This window comes from Calliopsis andreniformis, chromosome 4 (genome assembly GCF_051401765.1).
Source record: "Calliopsis andreniformis isolate RMS-2024a chromosome 4, iyCalAndr_principal, whole genome shotgun sequence".
NCBI lineage: Eukaryota > Metazoa > Arthropoda > Insecta > Hymenoptera > Andrenidae > Calliopsis > Calliopsis andreniformis.
This window is the reverse complement of record NC_135065.1, coordinates 11,471,540-11,484,453: the sequence shown is the minus strand read 5'-3', so window position 1 is coordinate 11,484,453 and position 12,914 is coordinate 11,471,540. Positions and strand designations below refer to the sequence as shown.

General features: G+C 45.9%; 1 protein-coding gene across 1 annotated transcript in view; it reads left to right on the top strand.

Moving 5' to 3' along the window:
• Nucleotides 1–12,914, top strand: part of LOC143178466 (telomerase-binding protein EST1A) — a 97,617-nt gene that overhangs the window by 19,130 nt on the left and 65,573 nt on the right. The window contains exon 17 of the mRNA XM_076377167.1: nt 1,101–1,246. Within this exon, the coding sequence (XP_076233282.1) occupies nt 1,101–1,246 (146 nt within the window). The remainder of the gene's footprint in view (nt 1–1,100; nt 1,247–12,914) is intronic.

The window sequence follows — 12,914 nt, the reverse complement described above, 5'->3', positions numbered from 1 at the left end:
CGCGTACCTTCCTCCGCTGCTGCGCGTGTGCGCGCTCGCGTCCCTTATCGGTGGTGTTCGCAAACAAATAATTGGATACTCTAATTAAAGCGGGCTGATCCTCTCGTCCGCTTCGTTACACAGCCTGGCGACCGCTGGAATTTATTAGGCTCGTCGATCAGGAATAAACGATGGCGTTATTGGGCTCTGATAAGTTAGGGGCAACGATAAGGCGAGTTGTGGGTAATTACTGAAACATTGCCCATGGGAATGACGTCCGCCGTGGGACATCCTTCAAGAGCTTTAAAAGTAAACGCACCTCGCGATTAGAGGTACGGAAGCTCTTCAAGCGTGGGTGTGACTCGAGATAAGCCCAGTCACCGATCCAAAGTGGATCACGTGTCTGATCCTCAGAGGAGGAAACAGAGACGCGAGTTTGTCTCCGACAAATTATAACGCCTGATGCATCTGAAGCACTGCCGATTCAGGTCTGGCAGAATGCAGGCCGAATGGTGCTGAAGTGGCGGGAACGAGCGTCGAAAATCTTCGCGATGGTCGTTCAAGCAACTTCAAACGCGCCGACGAAAGTGTATCTATCTGAGGAACGAGCCTGGGACAGGTTTTGTGTGATTGTGATAAAGCTTTGGAATGACGGAAACGATTAGTTTTATTGGATGAGGTTGAGATGCTTGGTTTCAGGAAGTTTATTTTTTTAACGCGAGATCAAGAGGGGAAAGAATTTTTCAAGTATTTTTTTCTGTTTCCAGATAAAATAAAAATTGAGCAAAATAATGTTACAAAAATACTTGAAAGATTCAAGTAGTAGAAGAAACTGAATATCTCTTTCTGTTATTTCACACCGAGTAAGTTAGAAGTCGATGTCCTCATCCAGACCGAAATCAGTAAAATATGCACGATCCATCCGAGTGACTAATAAGAACCGCGGTTCGCTTTTCGCGCATTTATTCTGCTTCTCCATCGCAGTCGATTATCTGTCGGTCCTGGCAGAATATGTAATGGAATTTCAAAAATAAAATTCATTTATTCGGCGTGGACATTTCATTTTATTTTCTGGCACTAATACTGAAATGTATTAACATTATTATTGAAATTTGTTACAGAATGGAGACATTCCAAGAAGCTGGTGTTCAGATGCTGAAGGAATTCAGGGCGCTTCTTCAGCACTCGCCGTTGCCACTGCCTGGGACGCGACTGCTTCAGCTTTTGGCCCTGAACATGTTCGCCATTGAGTCGACGCAGCTGAAAGGTGAGTCGTGTCTTTTTCATCGCGTTTATTTGAATACCTTGCGGTAGTTCAATCATAATATCGTCCGGGATAATGAACAGGACTGAATAGTTTTACGCTGCTCGTAAAATCGGCGGTTTACGATCGTGATTTACTGTTATTGTCGCGAAATTATTCATGGAGGGGTAATTGATAATGTCGCGAAATTATTCATGGATGCATCATTGGAATCACATGGGCGTGATAGAGACAAAATCGATTGGACATTATTGAGTCCATATATCTGAATCTCAGAAGGAAACTCCTCCTTTGATTACGAATTAAATTAAGACAGAAATTGATTAATAATTTCAGTCGGGCCTGACTTCTCCTTTCCCTGATATTTCGCCCAGAATATTAAGCCACTTAAACGTTTTTCTTGTATTTAATCAGATATCTTCAATCTCAGCAATTTCATTTCACATTGAATACTAGCTCAACATCAACCTCAGTCACACCAGTTTCAATCTCTTCAACCTCAAAGTCTCGACAATCACAGCACATCACCCTCAGCTGATAACAAACCCAGTAAATCAATCATCCACGTGGCACGTGGTATTCGCATCGGTCACGTGGGATCGTGGCTTAACGTCAACCTCAGCCGAGTGCACCTGTTTCGCGACGAAACGATCTCTCGAGCGATCGACTTCTCGTCGATCGTCGATCGTCGTTATCGATGGGTAGGGATGGTTCTTCGGGGAAAGCAATCGCTGGAAAAACGTCGGCGTGACGAGATGGTCGCGCGCGAGTCGTGTGCGCGGCGATAGATCGATAAAGGCCTCTTCGCGTGCGTTTGGAGCGGAGGCCGCGGTGGAAGGAGACGAGGAAAGTTGTTACGACAACGTTGTAACCGGCACTTTAGATCGAATCTCTTTCACGGCCACGGCCGTCTCGTTATTTAATGTTGCTACGCGGCTCTCGCTCCTCCGCGTCCAGCTTTATTGTTTCACGTTGTTCTGTCGGCTCTGGCACCGCGAACGGCCGCAATAAATCAGAATAACGACTACGCCTGCTGCCAAAAGCCATTCGAATTCAATCCAGCGTGTATCGTGCGCGGGGATCTTTTCGGGTTCGAAGCTCGCAGACGCTCGCCGAGCTGTCTGTTATCCCTTGCTCGAGTGTCTGACGATCGCGACAGGGGATTTTTAGCCGCCAAGGATTTTGCTTTAGAACGACATTATTGTAGACTTTTTTTTGAGGGACTTCTATACGGTGACACGTTCACTTCTTGAACTGTTTTATAATTATTTTGTGAATAGAGTGCTGGTTGTGAGATTTTTGGAGTAAGAGGGGTAGTTATACGGTTTGGAAATATAGACAGTCGTAAATCTAGCTTCGTAAATGTGGTTCAGAGGTCGTACTTCAAAGCTAGACAATTGGTGGTGTGAGATGGGGTTTGAAAGAAGTGGGTGGGCAGAGCGTAAAAAAGTGATGAAATGTGGGGATATTCGACAGACCCTTCTCGGCTCGATTTCACGTCGTTCAGAATTTCTTCTAGGTATTGAGTCGTAAATGTAGACATTTACGAACCACAGAATTATTGACGCGTGTAAATAATGTATATCAGTGAAATGGGAGTCCGCCTTCCTCCTCGCTGAGGTTTTTTAGAATTTCGCAGTGGTAGAGGATTTAAAAAATTTATAGCGTTTTTTATGAAAACTGAAACATATAGCGAGGAACTGTTCTTTCTGAGATTTTCATGGTTCGAATATTTCTCGCTTGAAATCAGCGCGGAGCAACTCACCCAGCTCGCCAGAAAACGGAAATAATTTATGCTGTCTAATCGTACGCAAGGTAGAACATACGCAGATGGTCGGATTGACTCGCCCCTCGTGGAATATTATCAATCGTCGGCTGTTTCTTTCAGTTTCCTGCAATTTCGCACGATTTTAAACGGATTACGCTTGTGCAGCCTCATGGGGCTCGTCTAATGCTCTTCCCTCTGATTTCGAGTCATCTCCGTACCGTGACTGAACGACGCTGCCCGCAGAAAAAGCAACAACAGAGCGTCCCAGGGTTTTTGCGAGTGCGTGCAGGTGCTAGCTCCATATAATTATCGCTAATTCCTATACGAGAGCGAAACTCTGGTCAAGGACTCGCCTCTCTCTGGAAGAGGCCCGCCACTGAGTCATCAGCGGCCGGGGGATACTCTTGCTCTTCTATTTCCGATGTAAAACTGTCTGCGCGGATCTTTTGCACCTGCTCCGTGGCTTTTTTCGAGTCCTCGGCTAGGGGCCGTTTAACAGCGTAATTTTGCTCCCTCGGCGAAAATCCATCGTCGATCCTCGAGAAAGCCGCCTCCCTTCTAGCCTCGTTTCGTTGGAATCGTTTCCGCGTTCAAACTTCGTTCAGCAACTTCTTCGCCTCGTGGCTCGACGTAAGACATCGTTACTGCATTGCTTAGGCTATGTGTCTTACAAGAATGCTATACAGTTCATCTTAGAATAGAGATGATCTCGAACGATTACGATGTTTTAGTACCCACTACCCTGAGCCATGTTGCTAACGTGTGCTGCACCTGACTCGATGTAACAGTGCACGTGTGCGGTAGATACAGTAGCTGCTCTTTCAATATGAGTTCTCGCTGTTGGGGACCTGGGATGGATGACTCTTGAATGTTAGGGGTGATTTATGAAGTGTTTAGTAGGGGATCATTTTGAATGGATCTGTTTTCTGGGAAATAAGTGAGTCAGTTTAACGAGAAGAGATTTCTACTTACTTTTGATTTATTTATCCAAATTTTCATTTATTTGCCCATTCCTGGTCTAGCATCGAACGTCTGTTAAAGGTACTTCCTGATCGTTCGATCAGATACATTGGTAGAAGGGGGGAGAGAACGAGGGGTAGTGGTACCACGCGACAGCGGCCACACTTGCCCGATGCATAACCTTATCCGTGACACGGTGATGACCAGCTATCGGCTACGGCCAGTAATTGAAATCGTAAACACCGTCGGTAATGGCCCATCGAGCTTATGCATTCGTGTCGACACTGTCTGCGGTCGATGTCGTGGAACGTCACGGAGCCGCCTTCATCCTTAAACCACTGCCCATATATCCCTGTGGTTTGCGCCGATCGATTTTCAATTGCACCTTATTCGGCGTCCACTCGCAGTCGGTAATGCATACCGATCTTTTCCGCTTCTGAAAATTGTTTTTAGCTTGCGTATACTGCTGAATTTCAGTAATACGTTTACATTAAGCAAATTTTGGTCAGACGACCGAATTCCTCAGCTGAAGATAATAATCAAAGTGGTTCATGTAAATTCAATTTCAGCCAAATTGAAACAATTTTGATCAACTTTAGGTTGATCAATTTGGTTGTTCAACCAAAAGTTCCCTAATGTAAATGTAGCATAGCGAAAGCTAGTAGATAACGTTGAACGGTGTCAGGACTCAAAGCTTCTCAAAATTGATGCAAAAACGTATACATATTACTTCAACACCCGCGAAGTCAGTGCTTCGAAGTTTCCCGCGGCTCTAAACGGGTTACAACACGCGAGGCATAATAACGCGAGGATGCGCAGAGTGCAGCAGGTTACGAAGAAATAAAAGGAGCGAAACCTGACGCGAAAGTGTTATTCACGGCGGAACTTTTCGATGACTCTAATCCCCTTTCGAGGTCTTCCACGTACGATCCACGACGCCTCCCCTTTGCGCCTGTAATTTATTTCGCGTTTCCGTTCATCGGCGAAGAAGTATGCGAGGGAAAAATGAGAAGAAAAGAGAGAAGAAAAGAGAGAAGAAAAGAGAGAGGAGAAAAAAGCGAAATATCCCTTTTCTTCCTCCTCTCTCCCTTTCCCTCGAAGCGTCGAGTCATCCTTGAGACATCCATCAGATCCACTTTGTCGACGGTCGAATTGAAAGCACTCGAGGGGCCGCTGGGTAGTGGTAGCCGTTAGATATTGCACGCCCGTAGCAAGATAATCCACGTCCTGCTAGCTACTTCACGATGAAGAGATTCCTCCGCGGAAAGGGTAAACGACCTTCCTACGGCGAGCTGCGCGGCGGGTACACGGCTCGAACCACGGGTTTGGTTGTTACCAATCAAGCCCAGGATCCGAGAAACCAGCGGCAGATTACAGGATAGGCGCCTCTAGATTTGTAGCCTTCGATCCTCAATTCGTCCTTTGATTCCGCGTCGAGGCAGGCTCGCGGGATCCGATCCGACTAATGGCGCGGTTTCACGCGCCCATTTTCCATCGATTCGTAATTCGAGGATGCACGCGTTCGTTCTAGAGGCTTATTAGGGTGGATTTATGAGGCTGCTTGCCCTTAGGAGAGGAGCTTCGTTTTGGTCTTGCAAGACACCCGACTTTGGTGGAGCTATGTTTTGGCTGAGTTTTGTTGGCTGGATGTAGTAGTTGCGTTAGGGGAGTAAAGTTGGATTAGAGGTGTGGAGTTATCCTGGGATTCTCATTTAAAATTTCAGGTTATTCGTAAGTAATATGTACCTGCAAAAGTGCTTCCTCCTTTCGCAATTGTAATCGAATTTCATGTTATTATCAATACTTATTTTATTCTGGTAATATTTAACCTACTTAAAAATAGATACTGTGTCTCCCAGTTCGTGATGGGGTAATTTGATTACCCCCTTCCGTAGATTTCGAGTTTCTCGCATCTTGATAACCAGGGGTTAAACTATTTCTGTACTTAGCTCGTCCCTCCTCAAGAGGAAATCAATGTGCAACTGGTTAATTCGAAATAGAAACACGATCGTCGTAAAACCCACCTAATGTATTCCACTACTGTGCGCCGTATAACTGGCAGTATTGCTAATATTTCCCATCCTTGTTGTTGCTCTCGCGTTTCGTCTCGAATCCAGTTTTCTCGATCGGTTTGATCGCAGCGCGAGATCGAAGTCGTTCGAACAGGTATCATTGCATTGTACAAGTTATTCAACCGCGCCCTCCCCTCATAAATAGCACGCGTGCTTCTCGTTTCTCTTCGCGGTGTCCTATGCTTCGATCCACCCGTGTCTTTTCGCAAAGAGCACCTTGCAGCCTCGCGATCCTTGGTAATCGGATCTTTGAGATAACTTGAGCAGCCGAAAACGCGTTCCCTCAGGGGACCAACAACCCATCGCGGGTGAAATTTAATCGGGAGTCAGTCTGTTCTTGTTTCGAGAGGGTGACCCTTGTCAACGTCTCATTTGAACAAGGGAAAGAGAAAACTGGCGGGCCGTGAGCATCGATATTTTTCGAATCTCGAATCCCTTGAAGGGGTGGAATTAGAAGATTGTAGATCAAGTAGAATTTAATGTGTAGGTTTGAATAGATTAGATTATTTATGAGATCTTCTAACGAAAGAAAAGAATAGATTGAATTTTTAAAGCAATTCGAACTAAAGAGAGATTTGGTTCAGCAGAAAAAGATTGGAAGCTACGTCGAATTCATCTAATTACACTTAACTGTACACCGGATGTTAGACGAGTATTATTTGCGATAATACGATAGACAGAGCCGTCTAATTCCCTCGTCATTTTGTAGGTAATTCCCTCTCAATCCCTTCTCGTTATCTTCATCATAGTGTTATCCTCGTTCCTCGAGTGTGTCGATCCTCCGTCGGCTCCCTATGCCTGTAACTTTATTCTCATGTTTCCGAGGGATCGAGGGTCTCTTCCGATTGACTGATAGAAATAAAGGTAGATGCGAGAAAGATAGGGAAGAATAAATGGATAGAGAAAGGCGAATTCAGTTATTCAATTAGCGTTTCGGTAACGTGTATTAGTCGTGCAGATGAAATTTTTGCCTTACTGGATCATTTTGATTGCTCGAAGGAAGAAGCTGACGAGTCTTTAGGGATAATTGAACGGAATGATCTTGGGGAGGTATGTATCTTTGATTGAGTCGTTTTAATTGACTATCTGGTCATGAAGGTATTCTTTATTTTGTAACTTTGTTATTTTGTGCAATTATGTTTAATGATGGTGCAATGTGAATAAGTAGAAATAGTAGCTAATAGTAATCTCGTGATTCAGTTGGAATTACTAGAAACTGTTTTCAGACATTCATTTATAATTGTGCTCCAAAAATACTAAGAATAAGTAAGAATTTATATCTTCCTCGGAATGAAAAATACTTCAAATGCGTTGCCTGGTTTGTTCAAACCAAAACAATCAACATATCCCCTCTACCACCTAGGCATAACGAGTAGGTAGGTATCAATGTTATCAGCAAGGGCAAAGTCACCGAACGCAGGTCAGTCTATATTCGGGCGTTCGACGAGGGCACATCGGGCGGTCAAACCCTCGTGATCGTAGCAAACTTTCTTAGTCACATTAATATCTACGTTTTCGCTGTGCCTGTGTCAGTGTTAGTGACCCCTCCATCGCATCACTAGTTTATTATACCCACACGCATAGTGCAGTGATGTTTTTGAACATCAGCCCAAAGAACTTCGCTACATTATTCGCAAAGAAAATCTCGAGGCCGAGGACCAACGACCTCGACTAGGGCATCTCTCAAGGGTCGCTTGGAGGCCGCTGGCGAACGCGTGCAAGGGCGTCGCGGTCCATTAATAATCGCGACAGCGGGCTCCGTGACTTACTGGCGAACTATGAAATTCACAAATTACGCCGCTCGGAATCACTTACTCGTGTAAGGGTGCGTATTAAGGAGACTGTGCTCCAAGGGCCGCGAGAGACTGGGCATAAGTGGACGCGTGTGTGAGGTACGATTGCACCGCGGGGCAACGCAAAGGATCCTCCGTGTACAGGGTCGAGGCAAATGTCCCTAATGTCTATAATCTCGGATCATCTGCATCCACGCTACAGAGAACGCGTGTACCCTCGACGAAGCAGCCTACAGGTAACGCGTATCCATTCTCTTCCTCACTGTTTTCGCCTCTCTTTGACCATGAAGGGTAGCGTAAAATGGAACTTTTCTCCGTGTCTAAATTTTCTAGGAGTACATTAACACTTAATAGCACATCTCGAGGGTGAAACATCCCTTTTTAAATCTACTCTTCGTAAATCTCCTTCTCAGTCCCCGATTTCTGGGGAACCCCGTAAATCCGCAAGTTTTTGGCAAAATTTCACGCACGAACGTGGCATCCCCTCGACCCCACGTTGCCTCGGAGCGCGTCGAACCGTGCTTTATATGCCGAGCGAAAACGTAACGTCGCGCACGTAAGTCGAAGTCCTTCCCAGAATTTATCCATCTCACGTAGCGTCTCGAGAAAGTCGGAAACGTCGTATTACTCTGGACTTTTTGCTCTGGCCCTCGTTCACGAGGCGCGTTTCGGACGAGGATGGGCCACGGGGAGGTTTAGACCGCGAAGGAGAGGCAGTCGGTTGCAATACGGAATGCAACTTACGGGTTTCGGGCCCATTCGTTGGGACGGCCACATAGACTGGATTACGTAGGCCTGCGTAAAATTTCTGGCGAAAAAGGCTGCTGCCGTCTGGCATATGCTGCTCGCGTACGCGAATCCGAAAGTTATATTACCGATACGGAGACGAGCGGAGGCGAGCCAAGGCACCAGCCGAATCGGTTCCCAGAAAGCCGCGAACGCCTCGTTGGCATAAATTATCGAAAAGTACAGCCCTCGAAAATCCACTGTTCGCCGTTCGCGCGCGTACTCGACTCGAAATTGCCTCTCTAAAACACGAGAATTATTGCCTCTGCTCGAGCCCCATCCCCGAGACTCCACTTTCGCGCTGGGCTGTGCTCCCACACCTGAGACGTACTAGTGCAAGAAGAGGCTTCAGATGCCTGGCAATCTTGCGACACTTTCGAGGAGAGATGAAAATAGGTAATGCGTTCGGAGATGATGGGACAGCGATTTAATCTTTCTGGGGTGGCGAAAATTGACAGGGTGGTCCGTGAATATTATGAATAAATATAGGTCTTGTAGATTCATTGGTATCATCGTTTTAGTGAAAAGAATTTTATTAAGGAATTAATTAATTTTGGCATGAATTACTATTTATCTTATTTTGCTGGTTTCACCGCCAACTCTAAAGGCAAATAATGGGAAACGGAGGTCGTGAGACAGACGGGATTAATTTAATCTCCTGGTGATCCAGCGGGATTCGTGGCCGTCCTAATGATGCGATATTCGGATGTAGTCGCGTCCGAGCGGGTGCAAAGTTCAAAGGTCACTGTACCGCGATCATGCGAGCGGGTCACGTGTACGGATGGAAATACAATATGCAGTCTAGACTCTGAACGAAGGGAGAGGGAAACGCGAAGGGGATTTTTCTTTCATTGACAGACAGCTTTTGTAGCCTGTCGAGAGGCAAATAACATAGGAGCTTTTATTTCTAACATTTCTTTGCATTCGAAAAATTTTTCAATTAAATTTTCACGTACATCCTCTCCCTTCAGTCTAAAACCGAGTCTCAAAGACTCTCATACTTCTCATCTCTCGTACATCTCGCAGCACAGCGCATTCTATGTCCATCAATTTCGCGCAGCTTCTATTCGACCGACAATAAATATCCTAGGAGACAAATTATCGTTCCACTTTATCGACGGCGAAGCAGGAAGGCCGATTAGACGCGATAAATCGCGAAAGCCATCGGCGCTGTCGCGTATCTCTTCGAATTTTTGCGCCAGGGTCGGCACCGATTCTGAGAAGATGTCAGCCTTGGCAAGGCCGCTAAAAACTGACTCCACCAGCGTTTCTTTCGCGGATTCTTTCCGCGGATGGGACTGCAGGGGATGACGCCATCTGTGTTCCGTGCTGAAGAATGACGGTGAGACGATTCTCCTGGCCCCTCGTTTTTGCGATCCTACTCGTCGCGGAATAATTCGTCGTTGGCAAGGGACAATTAGGGGAGCGTTTAGCGTCGTCCTGCGCGTGGAAGGGAACGCGAAGCGCCCAGTTGCTTTCGTAGTTTCTGATCCGCCGCCGCGCAAAGTGGTCGTTAAATTAATCGCTTTTCCTACGATCATCCTGCGCGACTCGATACTACTAGAGGACGTTAGCATTTAATCCACTTATTGGATTATTCTAACCAGCTAGCAGAGACGCTTCACGGTGGAACGTTGGTTTCTTGCTTTGTTATTAATTATGCATGAGAGTACCAACCTTCTAATCTAACGCTCACTGTCCGTTCATGCTGGCGAAATTGATAGTAATTTGGAATTGTTTTGTAGAGGTGGGAAGTTTCGTCGCGCTTACAGTCTTCGCTGCTGATTTATCGCTTCCTTCACACTCGTTAAAATGCTAGATTCTGGCTCTTTACCTCGCGTCCGATCTGTCAGTGCCGGATTTCCCGTTAATGAAAATTTATTTTGCAAGGAGGATGACAAGGGCGTGACAACGTTTGATCACCACGACATGGGAACAGGAAATTCTCTTTTGCAGAAGGTTGAGCTTTGAACTCTTTCAGCAACGTAGCATTTGTTGGAAAGAAGTTGTGCTGCATACAGCACAGAAATACTCTTTTGAAAAAAAAATTGTGTAATTGAGAAATTCAGAAATTGAGTAAGTTTAATAATTGAATAATTGAGACATTGAGAATTTGAGAAACAGGGAAATCTGAAATCATCTAGTACTAAGGGAAAGGAAGAAGTTAACTGTTAGCTCCACAATATCTCTCGTTTACGTCACGACCTCGTAACCCGTCGACCCGGTTATTTTTTCCAAATCCCTGCATGCACGCCGTTCTAAACGACGGTTTTTCACAGTCGATACGTCTGGCGAACGATGAAAAATGTCCGTGCCGTCACGGTATAGTAGTCAGCCTCCGCTCGAGATCACATAATCTGTTGCGCGATGTACGCGGCGCCGTGCCTAATGTAGTGACATTCGTCATTTTCCCACCTGGCGTACCTGCGGCCCTTTTCCCACAAGCCGTGGGCAACCCACACAGGCACGGCAGTACAAGGAGGTTGCGCACCTCTGCTCGCTCGTGTTCTCGTACCGCGTGTCGCAGGAGATAGATGAGGGACTCTATCTTCGGCACGGAACCAGTTACGGCTTGACGAGCTGTGTGTTTCGCGTAATGCCTCACGATCTTATCGTCCTATTAATAATAAACCGCGAACGACGGTACACGCTGCCCTTGCGAGAGGGAAGTGCCTCGAGTCACCACCGACTCGCTTATCCGCCTTGCTCGATCCGCACGCGCCTAAAATTATATCCTAGAACCGCAGAGGACTCAGACAGAGCTGGAACTTCTGTAGAAACCTTAACCTTGTATTTATACAGGCTATTAATTATTCAAAACACGCTGAAAATGTACGTGAAGGATGTCTGACTATGATGCCTCGCGGAGGCTTATTCTACTGACACTGCTGCGCCTGACCAGGCTAATGCGCGTGGGCAGTGGAATGAGTCCTCAAGTCAGACACGTTTCACTTTGTTAAAGGTGCACCTTTAACAATGAATAACTCGGAAACCATGCTCCAGGTATAATTCTTTTTTTATATTCTGGCGTGTGGGATGACTCCTTCAAATTTCTGACACCTACTTTTTTCTACACCTTAATAAGCTGAAATTCCTGACATATTTTCATTCGTACGCCATGTGCATACAAGATAAGAGGTATCCTCGTGTGTGGCATGGGTCCCGTTGCGGATTAATCGTCTCACCCGGAAAAGATCGTTTTTATTCAGTGCACTCAGCGTCTCCCCGAGGCGGAACCTTTTTACGCGCATGACTTCTGAGCGAATTAACGCATACCTGAGTAAACGAGTCGTAACTGGGAAGGGGGTGGGCGAAGAATGGTTCGTCAGGCACGCAGGAGAGTCGAAAGCGATGCCTCGAATAAAAGGTATCATCAGTGGTTATTAGTACGAGCTGCCAAGTGCGCGTTGTTCCCATTCCCAATTGGTCAGATACAATTTTCTCCTTTTTTTTCCCCCCTATTGGAATTCCTTCAGACCCCCAACATCAGACCGACAGTTACGTGCTCGTCGGGCTCCATGGAAGGGTCGAGCTTTAATTGTTCTCCAGGCAAAAAGCGATCCCCTCTTGGCCTTGTTACAGATGAACCGGGTCCGAAGTTTTCGGTGCTGCAAATATTACTGTTGAGCACACTCCGTGCCTCGGGCGGCGTCTGTAGTGTTTGAAGAATAATTCGAAGAGGCAGCGCTCGGCTGCATCGAGATTATTGACTTTCGAGTAGGCTCTCGAGAGCAAATAATCGCGTTCTGAGCATGCTGCGAGAGAAAGAGCGGACGGGGGATTTATTGATACAAACGTGGGTATACGGTACGAAGGGGAGTGGTGTATTCAAATTGAGCTCTTTCTGTCGAACGCCAGACACTCGATGGAACTTGGCTCGAATAAGTGATTCGGGGCTTGTGATGGTGACGAGGAAATTGCTTTCTTTTGTGAACGTTTTGGAGGACGCGTTGGGATACTTTTTTAAAGAGTAATTTCATCTCCTTTGCAAGATTTTGGTTATGCAGTGCCTATGGAATCGTGATGTGAATATGTGTTGTAATGTATTAATATTCAGAGTAAGTGGGCATAGATTGTAGAGATTTACTTTTTAAAATCGTTTCATTTACTTGAACTATGCCACGTCTGTGGCTACTATTCCCACAGCGGTATTTTTAAGAGCAATTACAAGTTTTCTCTTCCTACCGGGTCATTTGATCTCCGTTTGAATGATAGGTTAACCGTTCGTTTATGAAGCATCTCGCTGAAAGTACCAGGTCGAATCATTAAAGGATGAACTGTTAGCTCCCGCT